At 40.0% G+C, this 23341-nt stretch overlaps 1 protein-coding gene across 10 annotated transcripts in view; it reads right to left on the minus strand.

Annotated features, from left to right (window-relative positions):
- APBB2 (amyloid beta precursor protein binding family B member 2) overlaps positions 1 to 23341 on the minus strand; it is a 182671-nt gene that overhangs the window by 24533 nt on the left and 134797 nt on the right. For 7 of the 10 annotated variants that reach the window (XM_063136406.1, XM_063136403.1, XM_063136405.1 and 4 more), the window contains one exon: positions 22744 to 22871. In XM_063136406.1, the coding sequence (XP_062992476.1) occupies positions 22744 to 22871 (128 nt within the window). Of the gene's footprint in view, positions 1 to 2102; positions 2117 to 2183; positions 2519 to 8358; positions 8766 to 22743; positions 22872 to 23341 lie in introns of those variants that run through there. The other 3 variants (XM_063136410.1, XM_063136409.1, XM_063136411.1) reach the window with 3 other exon arrangements.

A 23341-nucleotide genomic window follows, 5' to 3' on the forward strand; every position in this document is an offset into this window, starting at 1 on the left:
GAAAGCTGGGCTACAGTCTGCTTTCTGAAAATCACAATACCACACTGTGGTCTCTGCCATAGCTTTTTTTGCCCATTATTATCTGCTGGCACAAAGTAACCAAATGATTTTGCCAACAACAGAAGGGTAGCTCATGTTTGTCGCTTCTGGCCTACTGCATGATATTCCTTAGGCTACACACAATCAGTACCACCACAACAAGTGTTCACTCATTTCCCTAGGCCAATGCATCCTACATAAATGATGAAATCCAGCCAAGGCGTAGGAAGTATGCACATATCTACAGTATTTCCATTTCTGCTGCCTATGTTTTTTTGGTGACTTTTAGGAATAAAGAAAATAAGAAAGTATAGGGTTCTTTGATATATAACCTGATATTAGTTATTTGTATCACCTTTTGCAGAAGACAAAGGACACCAATCTCCCCAATACAAGTTTCATCTCTGTGTCAGTAAAAAAAAAAAAAAAAAAAAGGCCAGATGGCCACGACCCCCTTCCCTTTTGGACCCTAGAGGCTCTACAGAACTATAAGGCAAAAGGGGTAATACTTTCTTGTGACTAAAACTCAGAATTAAGTAATGACCTGAATGATGACATGTTACAAAGCTTTAACTTGTTTCCACCAGTCTGCAAGACTATAAGGATACAAGTTGCTTCCCGAAGAAATGGGAAATCACCCTTGAAGGGCTTAACAGAGAAGCTATGGGAAGGCAGCCCTGATTGGCTTCTCTCCCTTGGATCAAACTCTGCCTTGAACCAACCCGTATACTACGCTCAACATCTAAGGTCCTCCCCCAGGTATCCGCTCCAAGGCAAGCTCAGAGGATGACAACAAGGGAGAGGGTCTTTTCAGTGGTGGTCTCCCAATTGTGGAATGATCTCACCAACGAGGCCTGCCTAGTGCCAATATCTTTTTGGCGCCAGGTCAAGACTTTTCTTTTCTCCCAGGCATTTAAAAGCATATGCTGAGTTTGTAATTGACCCCAGATCTCCTGAGAGTTTATATTTGTTTTAAGTGTGTGTGTGTGTGTGTGTGTATAATTTTGTGCTTTTATGGTTTTAAATTTTGTATATTGATTTTTAATGTTCAATGTTTTTAATCTTTGTAAACCGCCCAGAGAGCTTTGGCTATGGGGCGGTATATAAATATAACAACAACAACAACAACAATAATAATACCTCATTGGCAGCAAACCTGTTGGATCAGGCAGCTCTGTTCTTCCCAGGTCTATTGCCTAGTACTATAATTTGAAGAAACTTTTAAAAATTGATGCTGTAATCCTACACCCACTTACCTCTGAGTAAGCCCCATTGAACTCAATGAGCCTTACATCTTAGTAGACATATCTAGAACTGCAATGCTAGTTAATTTTGTAAACTGCCCAGAGCGCTTCGGCTATGGGGCGGTATATAAATTTAATAAATAAATAATAATAATAATAATAATAATAATAATTTGTTTTGGATTTGGACAGTCAGGAGTGAGACTAAATATCTAAGACAACCTTTTCCCATCTGGCACCCTCCAGGTATTTTGGACTATAACTCCTATCAACCAGCCAGCATAACCATCTAGCTGGGGTTGATAGGACTTGTATTCTCAATATATCTGAAGGGCACCAGTTTGGGGAAGGCTGATTTAGCCCCTTTTTCTTTCCCAGTTTGGAGAAGGATGCGTCTCCTCTACTGCAAGCTTTATGATCCTTTTGAATAACATTTGGACTGAACTTCTAGAAAGAACTCTAAAGAGTGACTGTTTAAATCAGGAGTTGGGAACCTTGGGCCCAGGAGCCAAATCTGGGCATGGTGGGATCCCAATCCGTCTCTCTGGGGTTCTGCAAATGGTCACACACCCTTCCTTTGGACCCACCTCTTTTAGACTCTATAGGTACTATAGAATAACCATCTGATAAGGCAAAAGTGGTACTACTTTCTTGTGATTAAAACTCATAAGCACGTAATATTTATTATGTATTTACAGCATTTCTATACTGCCCAAAAGCCGGAGCTCTCTGGATGGTTCACTATGATTTGCAAGGTAACAATGACCTAATGCTGGTGATGAAAGACAGGAAGAAAAGGAAATAGAGAAAAACGTTTACCTTTCTCTGAATCCCGGAAAGCATGGAAAAATAGAGCAAAGAGAGAGAGAATTAGAAAACAGTCACACAGACAGCTCTAACCTTGTTGTTAACATTTAAGACCCTCCTTGCTGTTTTCCTTACCAAGGTGCACTGCAACCATCCTATTTCCATTCAGCCACTATTCTGGTTCAGGTCCTGTTGTGCCCAAGTCGGTAAGTATTTTTGGAAACATATAATGAGGTCAACAGGTATCAGTTGAATTTAGAAAGGCAGGCAGCACACAAATATCAGCAGTGGAAGATAGGCTTAAAATATCACACGCAAATAAGGGAAGCAGTTGGCATAAGAGAAGCAGCTGGCAGAAGTGTGTGTGGAAAGCAAGTCACACCAATCTTTGCACATTCAAGAGAAGATGATATTTAAAAAGACAATGTCAAAAAAATCATAGCTTTTGTCTAGAGCAAAGAGGAAATTTCATCAATAGGAACATCTTACACACTTTTTTTAAAAAAAGATTTTTTATAGTTCTCATAAATTTTTGTTGTTCAAATTTACTTTTTGTATTACATCGGATTTATTTATTTATTTTAAAAAAACTTGATAATGAAATACAACTGCTGAGGTGTTTAATTTGTTTATTTTCTTTCATGCATAGGATGAAAAACAAAGAAAGTAACACTTTTGGATATTTGGGCTGAGCACACCAAACAAACAAGTTATAATAATAATAAAAAGTATACTGTGCTTGCTCACCATTACAGTCAATGAAGAAAAAAATTTACAGTAAATGAAGTTTAAATGTAGTGAACTGTGGCAGTTAGTTGGTTCAAATCTTGCTTCTGCCATAAACAGACTAAGGCAGCAACCCTATGGCCCCCTTCACAGAGTCGTTCAGTGCTCAGACCTCAGAGTTAGGAATCTCAGCTTCCTTCCTCCTCCTTTCAGCTGGCATGGAAGGAACCACATTGGCTGCCTCTCCAAGGTCACAAAGTCACAAATTATTTCAATTTTTCTGAAAATGTCTGTTTTTCCAGAACCCCCCCCCAGAAAAAATGGCTTCAAAATTTCCAGAAATTTTACATCTCTACATTAAGCTTGAACCCGGATGCCCAGGTTTTGCCGGTGGCCAGGAGCGCATTTGCACAGCTGAGGCCAGTGCACCAACTGTGCCCGTTCCTAGAGACATTTGATTTGGCCACAGTTGTACATGCCTTAGTTACATCCCATTTGAATTACTGTAATACACGCTACATGGGGCTGCCTTTGAAAACTGTCCAGAAACTTCAGCTGGACCAGAATGCTGTGGCCAGGCTGTTGAATGGGTCCAGTTATTGGGAACATGCATCTTCCTTGTTACAGCAACTTCACTGGCTACCAGTCTGTTTCTATGAACTCAAACTGATGGTTATAAAGTCCTATACAGCTTGGGACCAGGCTACTTGAAAGACTGCCTTCTCCCATACAAGTGTGCCTGGTCCTTAACATCTTCAGGAGAGGCCTTTCTTTTGAGATGGCTACCATCAGAGGTCATTTGATGGCGACCTGAGATTGGGCCTTTTCAGTGGCTGATCCCGGGCAGTGGAACTCCCTCCCAATGGAGGCTAGGTTTGCTCCTTCTCTGTAATTCTTCCGACAGTAGACGAAGACTGCTTCATTCAAGATGGTCTTTGGCCTGTAAGCGGGTCTGTGGTTTGGGTGCTGTTTTTATTCTGTACTGGCCCCCTTTCTTTGGGACTTCCTCCCCCTGGAGGTCAGACAGGTACCTGTGCTGCTTTTGGCACCTCCTGAAAATAGCTCTCTTCCAGGAAACATTCCTTAACTAACCAGCCATGGTTTTTATTGGCATTCTGTTTCTAAAGGAATAATTTTAATAATGGTGTTTTAATTATTTTTTACTTCTTATGTTCACCACTCCGAAATCTATTTTAGATACTGAGTGGTATATAAATATTGCAAATAAATACATAAATAAAATAATTGCTATGTTTTTCTTGTATTTTAAGTTTTTTTTTTTTTTTAAAAAAAACAACCTAATTTATATTGTTTTTAAGCTGCCTTGAGTGCCATTTTTTGGGTAAAAAGATAGGGTATAAATCAACTCAATAAATAAAAACACACACCATTACGCTTCCCTCCATCTTATCTACAAAAGTTTCAAAAATAATCCCTCCCCCCCCCCCCGCCACGTAACTACTTACATGGCAACTTCAGCAACTTCCTGCACTACCATTTGGATATATTTGAAGGTATCAAGATCCTTAATAGTGCTCCTGAGGAAACTTCCAAGATTAATTATTACACTTCATTAGCTTCTGCTACTTCTGAGAAAACCACTGTGGGTATTTTATACTCTGTTCCCTCAAAATCTTTAAGGAAGCATGAGGAATGCTACATTAGGAAAGCACACCCTAACCAACCATTTCTGTTTAGGAAGAAATAAAGCACTTATTAAATCAGGAAAATCGTCTGCATTGTCCTTTAATGCTAAAGCCCTATGGATTCTTGGAACTACAGATGGGCCTTCTCATGAGTGGCTAATTAACCTTTAGAACAGCGGCAGGGCCCTTCTGGTGGTACTTCCAATGTTACAGTACTCTATTTGTATTAGCCATAAGCCATTGCAGTTTCCAAAATACATCAAATGTACAAAATAAAAAAACAACACAAGGGGGTTCAGGCAGCAGATTAAAAAGAAAAATAAGTCAAAGAGCACAACTAAAACCTTACACTATATAATAATTTAAATGTCTTGTACTATAATCATGATTATTTCTTCCTCTGAAGTTTTGGCCACTTCACCCTAACTCCAACTGCAGCCAAATAAAGAGCAGACAGTCACATAAAGAATATAAACGATTGATCTATCAAAAATAGCATGCAGAAATACCCTTCGACTGGCAATATTCCAGGATACAATTCAGATATGACCAAAGTATCTAAGCAATTGCCTTTAGAGATATACCATTATGAGCAACAACATTTCCTCAATTAAAATCTTCTGTTCCTGCTACTTAATAGAAGAAAAAGCAACTTCTAGGGGTGGGTAGAAAGTAGATCAAGATCTATTCGTAGACCTCTGGGTGGTTTGCAATGGATTAACAAGGGTTTCTGACACTTGGTCATTTAACAATAGCAGCAACAAAATGATTTTCCCACCTAAATTAGGCAGCTGAAATAAAGAAAGCATAAGCAGGAATCAATTCGACTCAAAGCTTTGGATCCGGGCTTTTAAGGCCTGAAGATTGAAAATCTGCTTCGTAATCACTGGAAATATTATGGCTCAGAAATTAATCCTCTTTCTGTTTGGAGCCCCACTCCTTGCAATTTAAGAATTAATCCCACATAAGATATACTTTGTGAATGGATTTCTTTCATAGATGGATGATCGAAGGAAGCATGGCTGAATATTTCTCTGTGTTTTTCAAAATCCACTTCAAGGCTAAAGTAAATATATATATATATATTTATAGAAAGCAGAAAGAGAGGCTTCAAACTCTGCTTTGACTGTAAATGATCCATGACTTTTTCAAGAACTGTGAAAAAAATATTGAGTGCAGTGTGGGAAATACTGCCTCCAAATAAGCTGTTTTAAGCCCCAAAATGAATGTTGTTGTGATGATGACGATGATCATACTGGCTTTTTCGTCTTGCAAGGAACTCAAGGTGGCACACATGGTTTTCTTCCTCTCTAATTTATCATCATAACAACCATATGAGGTAGGTTAAGCTGAGAGTCCTTGACTGCCCAAAGTCGCCCACTGAGCTTCATGAATGAGTGGGAATTATAATCCAAATCTCCCCAGTCCCAGTCCAACCACTACACCACCCTGGAGTCAACTATTTACTGTTCCTTGCTTATGAACTCCCTGTAAAGGAAACAGCTGATGTTATTGTGGCTGTCAGCTGTATCCACTATAAAGTGGCCACATTTGATTTCTACATAGTCTGACATCTGCAGTAACATCACGTGTGTAAATCTAAGAAGGATTAAAACATCCTGGTGTGAGAATATCATGGCTTTGATATTTGTAATAAACTCTGCAGTTTAATATGAGCAGGTTACAAGACATCTTGCTGGCAAGGAAACTAGGGGCTTCTTCTCATGCTATAGTTGTAATGCAGCCTACCTCAACCACGTGACCTCCACATGTGTTGGACTACAACTTCATCATCCCAGTGTGGCCATTGTCAAAATACCAAAACCTATTTGGAAACCTGTTTCACTGATTTACATATAATAAATGACAAGCTACAAGGGGTCTGAATAAGCCTTTACAATTAAAATGGAAGAATTTATTCAATCCATGATATTGGAATAGCAACTTTGGATCATAGCACTGATCAATAATTTAAATCAGCATCCTGATCCAGGGTGCTGCTAGATGGACAATTCCTAGTGCAACCAATCAGAAGGCATCATGCAGTTATTCCAACGTTTTCACCTTAATGTATTTTCTGTTTTAAGAAAAAGAGACTGAAGAAGCAGTGGGAAAACACTAGAGGGCTACAAGTCCAAGATGACGTTGTCTGGACGCGCCGTAAAATTCTGTGAATGCCTCACTTGAAAGCATCCTCAGTATGTTCATTCAACATTTTGTCCATTTTATCATCACACCAGGATGGGAATAAAATTCAGCTAACAGAATTAAAAACCTCTGTTCCACAATAGTTTTTAAGGTCTAAAGGTATACTTTGTCTAAACATTAATTTATATCACAAATTTTAAACACCCATTTGTGTCTCTCATTATATCTTGACAATTGCAATATTAAAAAGGTCCTAGATTTGGTGCATCTATTTTGGATTATTGTTGAACACAAATTGCATGCATAGCTTTTCAGACAGATTTACATGTTCCACTTATAGAGCACAGGGATTAAGTTAGGAAAAGGAAAGTGCATTCCATTTCCAACTAAATAATTCACTATTCTTTCACCTACTAAGAAATGCTTCAGGGATGAATAATAAAAAAGCCCATCTTCCCCCAGTTGTTAAAATTCTGTTAATGGTAAAGTAACCACTATAAATACGTAATTAAAGTCGTTGCTCTAAGATATGCAATTTGCAGCGCGTTTTATTACACTAGAGCAAAAACCCAGCAGCGCTTAATATTCTTTTTTACTCAGAAAACAAATATATAAGCAGAGACAATAAGCAAAGCAAAGACATTTCCCCAACCCATGCCATAGACCAAGTTGAAGAATCGAAGTGCTGAGTGATTAGAAAGAAAAAGAAAAGAAAAAGATTGATGGCTTCTTGCTCTCTTCCTTCCCCTCTCCAACATCTTAATGAGAATTCCTAGCTATATATCAGTTAACAAGTCAATAAACTGTGCCTCGTTACACATTCTTCAACAGATACAGAAAGGTTTTAGAAAGCAGAGATTTCTCACTGCTCCAAAAACATTTCAATTATTAAGCTTTTTCTGTCAAAGGAAAGCTGCTCTATTTACGTGTATGCGCGCATGTGATGCTTACACATGCACGCATGCACACACACAAACACACAAGTACACACACACAGAGTTCTTATTAGCAGTTCCTTAGAAATACATAATATATGTACAATCAAGTTATTTGTCTTGGTGAAAGGTTGATTTCTCTGATATGTTTAACAAATTAAATACCAGATGTCTATGAATTAGAAATGAGAATGTATCATCCTATACGTAAGGACATAGATTGATTTTATCCAAACAATTATATGTGCCACAAGCACAAGTATCGGCATATTTTTTTTACACCAATTTCAGAAAGTAACCTTCAATTTGGTAATTGCTGCATTTCCTGCCCATTACACCCAATGCTGTGATTAAGAACAAATTATGTCCGGGCTGTACAAGACTGCCAATTGAGGCAAGTCGATAGAAGAGGCCAGCAATTGCAGCCAACAAACAGCAGGTATTTGGTTGAGCTGAACAGTGAACAATAAAAGCAGTTGAACATCAGGGGGATCTCAGACAGCTACAGCGCCTCGGTTTACAGCCAGTTTCTGAAAGCAGAAAGGGGAATAAAGACACAGGAGCTGTACTTACAGTGCAACTCTCATCTGGCCATTACAGCTGTGGTTCCTTTCCAAAGGTTAAGAAGAAGGGGGAGGAAGACATAACCTGCTTTGATCACACTAGATGCTGCCGCCTCGTTGCACTGGATCTTTAAACTAATGAACCTCTGCTCTAAACATTAGAGAAGACAAAAGGCTACCTTGCCCTGCTTATAATGTGTGTGTCTGTACAAGGCAGACAGGGGCTCTCTTTCAAGTTTAAGTTTCTTACCTTATTCCTTATTGCAGCAAGCAAGGATTATTATTTTTTTAAATGCCAAGCACGTCAGGACCAAGCAGCCCCCCACTCTCTGTGCCCTGCCTGCCTCCCCCACTTCGACATTTGCACAGACATCCGACCGTGCAAAGTGCTCTCTCAATTCAGCCATAGACTCCTACTTCAGCGACATGCGTCGAACGCCCCTGGGGAGGGAGGGCAGCAGCTCATTCATTTTGTATCAAGTTAGACCAAATCCCTGTCAGCTGCAACTCTCCTCAGCCAGACGTCCTCGTTCTTTCCTCGCTCAGCAAGCCCAGCTGTGTGATTGGATACAGCTGTGAAGAAGAAGAGGAGGGTGCCCACTCTCCCCTCAGCCAGATAGCAGTTCAGGCAGAGGAGTGTCCTTGCTTCCCCCCTTTTAGCCACTTTTTAAATATATATTCAGTGCTTTTCAGGCTATGTAAATATCTCAGCCCCTCCTACCACCTTCCCCCCAACCTCTCCTAACAGATCTCTACTATTACAGACCATCCTTCCGTCCTATTGGCTACCAAGATTAACTGTTAAGCCTCCAGTGCAGATGTAAAAACTGTGCAGAAGAAACGATATATTGTGTTGCACACTCATTATGCAAAAAGATCAAGCTGGTTTTGTTAACATTTTATGGTAAACCACCTTGTGAGTGCTTGCAGGGTAGAAATAAAGAAATGATAAAATAAAACTATTCATTCAAATTGTTCTAAATGAATGACACTCAGAAGCAACTTACCAAAAAAAAACCAAAACCCAACCCAACCTGTAGATCTTTATCTAGGAATGCAATAAACAGGGGTTTGGGGGGGAAACCATACATCATAAGAGTCCACTTATCAAAGGGACACGATTGCATGGTTCAATCTGTGAAATGTCACATACATTATTTACTAGTATTTTAGGAATGTAATGCTCAGTCCGAAAAAAAGTGCATAAGTCATAATCAGCAGGTTGCACTGTAAGTAATAGACTATATTTCATATAGGCCCCGTTCAGACAACACGCGAAACCATGCTGTTTAACCACAAAATGATTAACGGAATGCATTGCATTCCGTTAACCATGTCATGGTTAAGCAGCATGGTTTCGCGTGTTGTCTGAATGGGGCCACTGAGGCACAGTACTACTTGCAAAGGTTGCAGTGCAGTATTAGCCCACAAGGGCTATGCTTGGTTGCCGAGAAAGTGCTTGCTCAGCTACTGTCTATTATAGCTTCCTCAAGGTGTATGTGCATTTTTGACACCCTCCATTGTCACTCCATTCCATCCATTTTGGGGATTTGGCATTCGGCAGCAAGCAGATGAACATGAAGAAAACTGGGACTTGTACAGATATTTACATTAAAAAAAAAGTAATAGCATCTATTGCACTAGCTCCTTTTGTGAGCCATAACAATTGTAAAAACCAATATAAAGAGGTGCTTGTTCTCAGAATCATGCCATTCTGGCTGCTCGTGTGCCCACCAACTGTGCCATGTGCTCCCCAGAGCGATCATGTTTGCGTCACAAACTACATGAACCAGCCTATTTCTAAGTGAATCTTGCTAAAGGTCAGGTGATTTCTAAAATATTAGGTCCTGTCTTTCTTCCGTTTAGTACAATACTGAAAAGAATTTGGAACACATGAATGATTTACCGCTGTTCAAAGCCAAAGCCTAACAGCCCCCATATGAACTAATCAATTAGAGATGCACTCTAAGAAACCTTCTCTTCCTGGAGAACAGGGTCTGTCTAATTGTTTTTATCCTATTTCAACCACTGCTTAAAAGGGTGTTTTTTTTGGGGGGGGGGATTTAGAATTTAACAAATGAAAGCAGGTATGGTGCTGAAAAATAATCTTTTAGGTTTCTACAGTAGGACCTCATTTTTAATCTGAATGCTCTATAAATAAACATGAGTTACAATCGCAGAAACTGCAACTGGACAAAACCAAAGGAGACCCATTCCAAGAATACCTGTTATTATCAGATTATTTTGTTGCTTGAGGTCCTGCATTTATTAAGAATCTCGTCATGAGTCTCATGCTAAGCAGGGCTTTTGTTTCCACTGTAAATGTTCAGTTGCATTACATAGGCCACTGCCACAGTCCTTTGGTAAAGTTGGCTTTTAAAATGCCCCTAAAACCCTTCACTAATTTTGAATCCTGTCCAATTCCTCTGTAAGCAGACTAGTTAATATACCTCCTGTGTTTCTTCCCTTAAGCTAGTAAGCAACTGTGACATGTGACAAACATACTAATTTTACCTCTCAATCTAGCTGTAGAACGAAACCACTTACTCAAGAGTAGTGCCATTCCTTTAAGAGTTTACAAACACAGAGTTATACACAATCATCAATGGCCAATTGGTCATTTCCTTTTCAACAAATATGGGCTGATTTGGACACTCACAAGATCCTGTTCCTGGGGTAGAAGAGCAAGTGCACATGACCAATTCCCATGCCCATAATGTAATGTGTGATTTAGGTGCTCCACATGGATGGCTGCATGTATAAAAGCAAAAACTTGATTTTCTTTCATTTAAAAAAGGGAGGAAGATTGTGTGATCTGATTCTCTTTGTACCTGGAGATTTGTATGGAGCACCCATGCTGCATTATAAATGTGCTAAAGGGATGTACATCCACCCACCCCACAGGAACATATTCTTCTGCTTGGGTGAGTCTCAAACGATGCCCAAGGCTATAAGCTAGAGATGTAATCCTTCAATGCATTCCATGGTCCTAGAGCCACAGACTTTAGAGCAGCCTTCTTCATGGCTGGCTGAGGCAAGCTGGGAGTTGTAGTCCAATACATCTGGAGGTCAACAGTTTGGGAAACACTGCTTTAAAGTATGCTGGACTGCATATGTGGTAATCTTTTATATTTTTTACACAAAAGAACAGTTTTAAAAATGTAAGTTGCTTACCTGTAACTGTGGTTCATCGAGTGGACATCTGTGCATTCACACATTATTCTCCTCTTGAGAATTTTCCACAGCTGAGGATCGTTTTGGCAGGAATCCTCCCCACCATCCTACTGAGCATACTCCAGGGTTCCTGCCATTGCCCTCAGTTCCTTGAGACTGCAACTGGCCTCAAGGCCGAGGGGCTATGCTATAAGCAGACACCCACCTCAGTACCAGCCAGCCAATGTAGCAATACCAAAGCGGGGATGGTGGGTGGGTTGTATGAATGCACAGATGTCCGCTCGAAGAACTGCAGTTACAGTTCAGCAACCTGTATTTCTTCTTTGTGGTCTCTGTGCATCACACATTATGAGCAAGTAACAAGTTCAGTTACCAGAGGAGGGTGAGTTCGCCAAAAATATCTCATTGTAATATTGATGATAGTACAGTCTGCCGAATGCACAGTCTTTCCTGTCTCTGACATCCAAATGATAATGATTAATAGAAGTGGATAGTCGCAATCAGGTAACAGCTCTACATAAATCCGGAATAGAAATGCTGTACCTTTAGCGAATGCTGCTGAGGTTGCCAGCCCCTCAGTGGAATGTGCTTTTATCAGTCCTGAGAGCTGGAGTACCTGGAGCACATAAGCTAACATAATAGTCTAAACAATCCAAGATGAAAGCCTTTGGAATGAGACAGGTAAACCTTTCTTTGGGTGACCATAACAGCCAAACAGATGAATAGACTTCCTGGAAGCTGTGGTTCTATCCTTATAAAAGGCTAAAGTCCTTTGAATGGCCAGTAAAGACAGTTTTGAGAAGAAGGTGACTTGAAATGAGAAGAAGGTGACTTGAAAAAGGTTGGCAGGACAATCTCTTGGTTAAGATGGAATTTTGATACCACCTTCAGAAGAAAGGAAATATCAGGATGTAAGGCAGCTTTGTCCCTGTAGAAAAGTAGATATGGAGGATCAACCCTCAAAGTGCAAAGTTCAGAAGAACGTAGGGCAGTGGTAATTGCCACCAGAAACGTAACAACAGACAGAATCCATTCTGGAACCATGTGGTGAAGACCTTTTTATTCTCTCAGTATTTTAACACTTAATTTTAACTTAAATTTAAATTTTAATGTTCTAATTCTGTATTTTAATCTTATATCAATTTCTGCTGCGTGGTTTTATCCTGGTTGTGCTTTTTATACTGTATTTTGTACCTGTGTTTTCAGACTGTTGGTGGTTTTATTATGGTTTTAATTTTTGTGAACCGCCCAGAGAGTTCAGCTATTGGGCGGTATAAAAATGTAATAAATAAAATAAAATAAATAAAATAAAATAAGTTCAGAAGAACGTAGGACAGTGGTAATTGCCACCAGAAACATGACAATAGACAGACTCCATTCTGGAACCATGTGGTGGACTGGGGGCACTATGTTCTTCGCCCTTTTAGAAATTGCTTGACTAATGGGTGAGTAAAAACAGAGCGGTCATGCATTGGCGCATGCATGGCATAAATGGCAGAGAGATAAAAATGAAGCAAAGAGTATTAGAGTCTGGAGTCAAGCAGAACTTTAAGAAATAGGAGAATGTCCTTAATAGAGCTATGGGCCGGATCAAAACCATGAGTATGGATGAAGATAGTGAAACGCTTTCACTTACTGCTATAAGATTTTCTAGTGGAGGGTCTTCTGGCTGCATAAATAACTTGCAATTCTAAGTCAACTCCTGGTTCCTTATCCTCCATGCTGTCAAATTTTGTGTGTGTAGGTCTGGGTGACGGATGCGACCCCGACCTCAGGAGATCAGATCCAGCAGTAATGGGAGTCAGATGAATTCCTGTCGACAGTTTGTGAAGAGGAGTGAACCGCAGCTGCCTCGGTTGAATCAGAGCTTGGAAATCACTCTCAATATCAGTGGAAACAGGGAAAAGAGGTAGCACAAAATGTCTGTTCACAGCAGCAGTACAGCATCCCTGAGGGATGATCTGCCGATCTCCGATCTCGAGCAAAACCTCTGGCACACTGTATTGTGGGTGAGGTGAAAAGATCTATTGTTGGCTTGCCCCATGTGGTGAAGAGCTGAGTAAGAATATGCAATAACATTTCCCAGTTATGGGTCGACAGGTACGCATGACAGGATATATGCTAGGAGATTGTTCTTTCCTGTAATGTGCAAAGATGTCAGCGAGATTCCTCTTGGGGTTGCCCAGTGGAAAATCTCTAGCGTCAGTTTGAGTACATGAGGAGATCACGTTCCTCCATTTGTTCAGGTACCAGGCCTCAGAGGTGTTGTCTATCAGTTCCTGAACCTGATTGTTTAAGAGGTCAGTCTCAAAAGCACAAAGTGCCTTTTTCACCACCAGGAGCTCGAGCATATTGATGTGAAGATGTTGCTCTATGGTTGACCAGAGACCTTGGACTTGTAAACGATGAGAGTGCGCTCCCCATTCTGTCATTGAGACATCTGTAGTGAGTGTTCTCAACAGGATCAGCTGACGAAAGGATATCCCTTGGAGGAAATCTGTCAGATCCATCCACCAATGAAGGGTGTCAATGACTTCTATCGGTAGCTAGAGTTAAGTATGATGCAGGTATTTTCTGCCATTGAAAGAGCAGAACAGTAGAGATTGAAAAGGCCACATTTGCAACCGGGTCCACTGAACCTTGTAAATGGCGGTGGCCGTAAGTCCTAGTAGTCTCTGAACCATAAACATTGATGCAGATCGACAAATCAGTCGGTAACCTCCAAAAAGGGAAAGGTTTTTTTTTAAAGAGTTTAACAACAAGAAGAACACTGAAGAATAAAATAGAAGGGGGGTATTATTAATGTCCTCAGCAAAGGAGAATAAAGAACATTCTCACAGAGTGAACTCCTGATGAGGCAGCTAATGTGGCGCCCGAAAGAGAACTGAGAGCAATGGCAGGAACCCCTTGAGTATGCAGAGTCGGATGGTGGGGAAGAGTTCCCACCAAAACGATCCTCAGCTGTGAAAAATTCCCTAGAGGAGGGTCAGGGCAGATGCAAAGCCCATAATGTATGACACACAAAGATCACGAAGAAGAACCAAATAAAAGACTCCCATGGATTTAAGGGTTTAGTAAAAAAAATTGACTACATCCCCTAAAAAACCAAGCTTCAGCAGAAATTGGGAAATATTTCTTGTGCCTATGAAACATCAAAGCCTATTATAGATTGTAATCACAAACTGCCTCTGCCCAATTTTTTTGCTCTTCTCCTTGTACATCCTAGGCCTTTCTTGAGGGTCTCTTGATCCTCACAACAGCCTTCTGGGGAGGCAGGCATGATGCACTGGAGGTGGGAAAGAGGAAGCTCACACAAACTCTGGATCCAAGCCATTTAGGGTAGAGGAGCGGGAAAGTATTATTATTTTATTTATTACCAAAGGGCCTGAGCCTCCTGCACTACTTGCTTTCCATCACCTCTGTTTGTATTCTGTCCCTTGTCCTGTCTTCAATAGAACTCATAAACACTGACATCCACAAAACTGAGATAAAAGGAACCTTTGTTGCAACAAAGGGAATCATTCACAATTATTGCATCTGACTATTGGATCACCCAGAAATTTTCAACAATGATCTTTGACTTTCTGCCAAGTAGTTCAAAACACTATGCATCTTCTGTGACATTTTTATGGTTTGGAAACTAATTAAGGCATAAATAGCCTCGAAAGAGCTTTTTGCCTTAGTCACTGTGGTTAAAGCCTTGGTTTAAGGTGTCTTCTGAACACGACCTGGCATTATAGCTTAAATAGCCTCGAAAGAGCTTTTTGCCTTAGTCACTGTGGTTAAAACCGTGGATTAAGGTGTCTTCTGAACATGGCCAATGGAACTTTTCCCTGATCCCAAGTGCTTTTCTTTTGTTCAAGGTATATTTTGAGCACGTGGTAAGGGAAAAGTTCCATTGGCCCTGTTCAGAAGACACCTTAATCCTTGCCTTTGCCTTTGTAAAACAACTTGTAGATTGGTGGCGCTCTATAAAACAATAGCTTTGTGCCCCCTGCCCAAATTGTCCTTCAGGCCATGTATTATTTACCGTACCATTTAAATAGTCAGATGATTATGTGTGTTTTTAGGGAATTTGATTAAGATGAACAAGACTGATGATATTTCATTAGGCAATCTTGTATGGGAGTTATTATAAAAACCAATTTTTCAGGCTCATTACAATGTAACATTATTCATGCAGAAATCTTCCATGACTCATTTAATTATTATTTTTACCTTCTTACTAATACATCAACTTTAGACACTTGGAATTTTATGCAGAGAAATTAAAACTAAAATGAGTGTTTAACTACACACACAAACACCAAACATTTTCAGTCATCAATTATACTTCAAGAAATGGATTTGTGCCCATTGCCAGAGGGCAGATCACAATGAATATCATTAAGGGTCAGAAGTCCCCCCCTTTTGTAGAAGCTTAGATATGGAAATGGGCGAATGCATCATTCTCATGATTACAAATAAGCCTGAAGTTAGAAGGTGACATGTGCACCTTTTCCAAAAATGCAGTACTAGAAAACCATTTTCTATCCAAAAACCAGACTTCTCTCTGTATATAGTCATCATATAAATATTTTAACAACTACAATGTAATCAGCATTCAAAGGTATCCTAGGGCATCCATGATTTAAATATTTGAATCAATGAAGTGATGATGATTGCTGCATCATATTACTGTTAAGGATTTCATATCTGGCAATACCATTATGCGCAGAAAGTCACAGAAAAAGCCTTACCCTGCCCCCAGGAGAATCATCAAAATTGGGATAAAATTTTGGAAAACGAGATCAGACTTTGAAGCAGTTACTCACCTAGTCATCTGCAGTAAGTACAAATTGTCTCTACGTGACTAGGCAAGGGAGCTTTTATAGAATGAAAAAAGGATTATTTTGCCTTTCTTTCAGATTTCTAGTGTATTTCTGTATTACTTTGCTCTCTCTATAGGTATATATGGACGATGAAGTAAAAAAACCCCTTTCTTGCGATACTTTTATGGGCTGCGGCAGATACTGCATTTGTAAAGTGAGAGAAAAACTAGCAACCAATGAAAGTCTTTCAGGGCAGATGTAGTGAGTCCTGATACCATGCATTGGTTAGCAGCCTGGCTATCACATTTTACGCCAATTAAAGCTTCTGGACACTGTTCAGGGGTGCACCACGTAAAACACATTGCAATAGTACCTGAATGGTGTATTGGCCCTAGGGGCAAGAGGTATTTGGGCTCTGCTTCAGGCAGCAAAACTTGTTAAGGACAGCACTGGTGTCAACTGATGGTGTGACTCAGGGCAATAGCAGAAAAGATTCTCTTGAAATTATACGATTGTATGAAAGGGAAAAGTCCAAACCATATGCTGCATGTTTGATATCCTGAGGCACGTGAATGTGACCAAGGACTGGGTGAGCCGTAAACTCTCTATAGAGAGTTTGGTTTTATGTATTTCTAACCCTGTTCAGTCAACACGCTAAGCAATGGTGATTAAGCATTTTGAGCTAAATGTTTTGGCTTAGTGTGACATGTGAACCAATCCTAATCATGGTGGCTACATAACCACGATTTAAACATGCTCATCATTTGCTGCAAAAGGGTTAGCAGTATTACCATGGTTTAGCGTGTTGCCTGAACGGTCTCATTATGTTATTTCACTCCAAATAAATTTAGCTTGTAAGTGATTAATGTTTGCCTTGCTTATATATACTACTACTACCACCACCACCAGAAATGATTAAGAAAAATAAAAAAGCATTAGGATTCAATCCCAATTAGGTTACAGGTGCTTTATGCACTGAAACAATTATTCAAGGACCTCAAGGCTAGCTATTTAAATTTAAAGGATTACACTAATTAAACTTCTAACTTTACTGTTTTACAAAGCAACTTGAGATATGTTTAAGTAAGATGATATTCTAAGCTTCAGTTAGGATTTTATTATTTATGCAGTATCCTATTCGGCACTAGCACTAATGTACATTATGTTGTACTAGTGTAAGCCACCTTTAGTGAAATGCCAAGAGTGTTTTCCAAGAATATATATATTTAATATCTTCAATGACTTTAGTATTATTACCTAATAATTATTATATAATGGTTTTAGAGTACTTACAAGTGCCTAACATTCACTAGCTTGTTAAAATCCACACAGGTCTATAAGGTCAGCATTATATTTTAATACTTTTCATCTCTTTCATATTTTAATATTTTATGTTGATATTTTCATTGTTTTATTTATTGCTTTAATTGTTATTTATTGTTGTGTTGTTGCTTTTATGATTGCAAACCATGTTGAGGGCATTTATTTATAAATAAATATCCTACATATTGCAGATGTGTGGATGAGATTGGCAGTATATCACCTAAAGGTACTTGGTGAATTCATGGCAGAAGCAAGATTCAATTTTGAGACTTTCTGAGTATCATTATGGTTGTGAAATTGCCACATGAATGCTGGGGGTAGTGACTTTCACACACACATCACCATATAGCACCATGGGAATTGTAGTTCACTTATTGCATCGCATGTGTCTTAGCATAAGTTATCAGATGCTGCTGTGGCTTTCATATTACATTCTCTTTGTTCATTGTCTACATGCTTTGCATTGTGGTGGTCACAGAATGAAATTTCAGTGAGTTTCAGGTCTTTGTCTATTTCTGGGAAATCCCTATTCCCAGTCCTTCAATACCTCTGGTCACAGGCAGTGCTAGAGGGCTGATATGTACAGGTACACCATATAGAATGCATGCATATACACCACAATCCTTTGGGAATACAATGTTTTCAAGAGAGAAGCAGAGACAACAGAACCATTGCATTCAAGGGAGAGAGCAAAGTCTCGTAAGAGACAGAGAGGGAAGGCAAAGTTTTGGCTGCATTGTTACTACTTTAACTGAAAGCCTCACTGGTAAAGATGAAGAAAACAGCATGGTTCATAGTGGACTATGACCTAGTTTTCAAACGCATAGGAAGCAAAAGATAAGGGGAAGGGGGAGGGTATGGATTAATGTGCACATGACTTCTATTTTGGGGAATGCAAATTTCCCACATGCTCACAGCCCAGAAGAGAAAGACGAAGCATGTGAGTGGGTCTCTTAACTCAGAGAGGAAATCTTGTACACATTTTCTTGCTAATATCCACTCTCCATTTTCATCTTCTGAATTATTCTGTTGTCTATATGGAAGCAGGAAAAGAAAATGTGACAAAGCAGGACACTGAATAAGTACCGTGTAACTGGCAAAAGTATAAATCTCAGTAGCAAAATGAATATTTTGTTGCTTTCATAAAGGGTTTAACTGTTCATAGCTGGGATGCCAGAGGTTGGATGATAGATGCTTTCGAGTAAAGGAAATTGCTAAAGAAAATGGGCTGTACTTAATGAATAGCTGCTGTACATAGAATAGAATTAATTCAATTTAATTCACAATGGCCCATAACCTGGAAAGTTCGCAAGGTCACAGTTCTATGAAAAAGAAATGTATGTATTTTATACTCACTGTTGTTCCCCGCCTCGATCAAAATGGAGAAGCGGGTAAGAATTATTATTATTATTATTATTATTATTATTATTATTATTATTTCCTTCAGGTCCAGTGCAGATGTAGCACTGGTTCCCTGCAAAATGTGTCTGCAAATTTGGAATTGGCCTTGGGAACACCTACTCTCTTCCACTCTTCTTTCTCAATTCTCCTTTAATCTTCTGGTTCAAATCCCCCCCTCCCTTCTAAGGTTGGCTTTAGTGTTTATACCTGCACTGAAACGATCCGCAGTTCTCATCTGAACAGCTTGAGGGCAGCATTTCCAAAGTGTGGTTAAGAGGTACCTGGCTGGCACTGACTGTGGTAAACATCAGTAATGCCAAAATGTGGCAAAAGCCAAGCTAGAGAAAGAAGGGCAAAATCTGGACACAAGGAAGGGGGAACTTATGCTGTTCCCTGACGGGATAGGAGAAGAAGCAGAAACAGCTTGGTGAACTGCCATCATTTAGCTCCCAGGGGCTACCAGAAAAGTGTCTGAGAAAGTATCTTACTCTGAATGGATGGGAGAAGCAACAGCTTAGGCTTGAGCTCAAAAGAAGAGAAACTACAGAAGAGAAGAAAAAAAGAGGAACAGGCCAGCCAAGATGGACAACTGAAACAAGCATCACCATCATGCTGAATCTGGGCAACTGAATCACGCATCACCATCATCTTCATCATCATGTCACAATAGGCATCGGCATCACATCAAAATGCACAGAAACCAGGATTACCAAAATACATCCACACCAACATCCAGAAAGCAGTCATACGCAAAACATGTTCAATAGTCAGGAAATTTCTGAAACAGTAAAAGACAGCATGACTTGGCAAAGCCCATCATGTTCATCTAGAAAAACCGCCACGAGCGAGAAAAGAGAGATGCTGCTGCTGCTGCTGCTGCTGCTGACATCCCTCCCCACTGCCAATCCTTTTCTTTGTGTCTCATGTCTTTTTAGATTGTGAGCCTGAGGACAGGGATTGCCTGATTGTTGATTGTTGTAAGCCACTTTGGGAATCTTTTAAATTGAAGGTAGAATATAAATCTTTAAATAAATAAATAAAGTTCCCAATTCACAACCCTGGTTTGCAGGGAACCAGCCTTATATCTTCACCGCACTACTGTTCCTCCAATTGTTATGCTATCTCCTGAAAACATCATCTAACGCAGAGGTAGGATTCAGAGATGGCCAAGAAAACTATTATGATCAGTCAGCTAAAAATGATATATTTATAATATATTTTCTAACATAAAGCTAAGCATATAATATACAATAAGTTAGTTAATATGTTGGTTGTTTTATTATGGTTTTAATTTTTGTGAGCCGCCCAGAGAGCTTCGGCTATTGGGTGGTATAAAAATGTAATAAATAAATAAATAAATAAATATGTTGAATTTGCAGTAGGGTCAGTCATGCATATGCAACATCCATACATTCATTGCTTTTTAATGTGGGTTATTTTAATTTACTCTCCCCTTATTTATTTATTTTTGCCTTTATATCCCGCTTTTCTTCCTCCAAGGAACCCAAGGCGGCATACATAATCCTCCTCTCCATTTTTATCCTCACAACAACAACCCTGTGAAGTTGGTTGGGCTGAGAGTCTGTGACTGGCCCAAAGTCACCCAGTGGGGTTCCATGGCTCAGTGGGGACTAGAACACAGACTTTCCGACTCCCAGTCTGACACTTTAGCCACAACACCACCCCTCCCCTCGATATACTGTATGTTGACTGTGACTGGGTTCACACAAAACTCTAACCCACAATGGTTTGTTTTCCAGAACAACCCATGATGGGTTAGCATGTAGTCTGTGGGATGTTTCCCCCACACACACACAGTGGGTGATTTCCCCCAAATAAGCCATCCTGAGAACCCACGGTTTGCAAGAAGTTTATTTTACCTATGGTAGGTTATTGTGTTGTTTATTTCACAGCCACAGTGGCTTATTTAAATCGCTGAGTATGCAGGGCATAATTTCCATAATCACTGCCTGGGCATAGCTTGCTGAGTTGTCCGAACCTAGGTGGCATGACTTGTTGGAGGTGGAAACAGCCCTCTAACTCTTGGGCCATGCCGCCCAGGTTCAGACAACATGACAAGCCGCACTCAGGCAGTGATTATGTCAAGCACGTTTTGCATATGCCCAGCACACTCTGGGATTTCAATAAACAGTTTCCACACATGCAAACCAAGTCACTGTCTTTATGGTATGATCAAGAGAAGTCAAGGGACCTTTTACCACTATGTCAAATAATCATATAGTTTAAGTCAGCAAAACATTCAAGTAAATCATGAAGCATATACTTACTATGCCATTGTATTAAAACAAAGTTAATGCTAGTGTTCAAGAAACAGTAAAGCGTGTGCTAAGAGAATTATTAATTTCTCAGAAGGCTTTTCTGCCTGAGTTACACTAAGCAGACATATCCTTAAGGTTAAATTTTTATCAGCAGATCTCTGTTTTTCATCAATCTTTCATTAGCATATGGCTTAGGAAATCACCTGGACAGATATCATTAAAAGGTTTTTCATCTTCCAAAGAAAAATCCAACCAAATAAATTACTACAAGGAAAATGTCCGATAAAAAATATGAGGACCTCAAGGTAGCAATGACTTTCAAATAACTCAGTATTCAAGAGGTATGAGTTACTGTATTAGTCATCGTAATTATTGTCTACCTGACAACGAACAGAATAGAATCATTTCCCAAGGAAGGACCAGATGCGATTTGGAAGCTGCTCGCTGCTGTTTAAGCAGCAGGCAGGGGGAAAGTTAAGCATGTCCACTATTTCTCCAATGCAAATCATTCCTCTCTATCCTGCCACGTTGCAGCTGTTCAATGGAATCTCTTGTTCCCAGACCCAGGCCTGCTGCCAAAGACGTTGTTTTGTCCCCTATCACCCAATGTATAACTTGACTGAAAGAGCTGTAAATACTACTACATTCACGTACATGAAAGGTGCTGGAAATTAATGGAAATATTTATCCTAATTCAGCCCTCCAGATGTTTCCACCTACATTTTCCATCTTCCCCCAACATTGGCTATATTGGCAAGGGCTGATGGGAGTTGTAGGCCCAAACAGTAAAAAGCAATAAAAACATTAAAAGATAGCAACAGATAAACAATTGTTAAAGCATAGCACTGTAAAATTATCCAAATGCAGAATGGAATAAAAACATGTTCAAGTCTCTCCTAAAGGTCAATAAAAAAGTGGCCAAATGTACTGGCCTAGCTAGTTGTGAGGCTCAGTTGTGAGGCTCACAGTTGTGAGGCTCTCACGGACAAGGCCTCACCCCTGGTAGTCACTAACCTCTCTGGTGGACCAAAAAGCAGATGCCAATCTTAAAGCTTCAGTGATTTCATATGGGTGCAGGCAGTCCTTCGGATAGCCTGGTCCCAGATGATTAAGCATTTAAAGGTTAATACCAGCACCCTGGATTGGGACCATAAAGAAATAGGGAGCTATTGTAATTGACTCACTAGGTGCAATGTGATCTGAACACCTAGGGTTGTATCCACACGGGGCTAGCCCCACCAGGCCAGGTCTGTGCATGGCCCCTACTTTGTAACAGCTCCTTTGAAACAGAAAAGAGAGATAGAGTTGCATGTATTGATGACAACTCAGTCTAAACCTCTGGATGACTTTGCCCAGTGGTATCATGTAAACATTGAAAAGAATGAAGGACAAAATGGGACCTTAAGGCACCCCCAAAGGCCAACGGCCAAGATGCAGAACAGAAGTCCCAAACCACCACCTTCTGGGTCCTACCCTCCAGATAGGATTAGAGTCACTGCAGCACCATGTTGCCCTTGCATGTTCACTTTCTGTCAGTCAATCTATCCATTCCTCCACATAGTTTCAAGGAGACAAGAATCCATTATACTGCATTTACACAACAGTTTTCAATAGCATAAAGCGAGAGAAAATGTTTTCCAAACTCACCGGCCATTGTCACGGCCTACTCCCCAGACTCGGATGCTTACGATGGGCTGAGAATGAAGAATACTGCGATCCATGGGGTCAACCAAATTTAGCATGTCATTCTCCAGGATAAGATACATGTCTTTCCCCTAATAAAAACAATAATCTGAGTATTAATCTGTAATAATCTGTAATAATCTGTTACTCACCCAAACCAATGTTTGCCACTGTAATGCAAATTCAGGAGCAGGAGGAGCATTTGTAGCAAAATGAAACATTTCTCCCACCAACTTATTCTTTTCTACAAAGGCTCTCTCCTCATTTCACTTTTAGGCTGCAATCCTGTATGAGCCTTCCTAGGAGTAAATCTCAATGAGCTCCATGGAACCTATTTCTGAGTAGATACGCCTAAGATTGCACGGCCAATCACCACACCCACACCCCAAATCAAATATTGGCCTGGCTGGGGTGAGGGAGGCTCAAGTGGGCGGATTTGCAGAGGAGAACTGGTGGGAAATGGATGAGTTAGGCATCCCTTACTCCTGTCTTTTTCCCCTAGAAGTGCCCTCCTGCCCACCATCTTGGCAAATGTGGGTTTGGTATGCAGCACTGCCCTAAG

Source organism: Elgaria multicarinata, chromosome 10 (assembly GCF_023053635.1).
Source record: "Elgaria multicarinata webbii isolate HBS135686 ecotype San Diego chromosome 10, rElgMul1.1.pri, whole genome shotgun sequence".
NCBI lineage: Eukaryota > Metazoa > Chordata > Lepidosauria > Squamata > Anguidae > Elgaria > Elgaria multicarinata.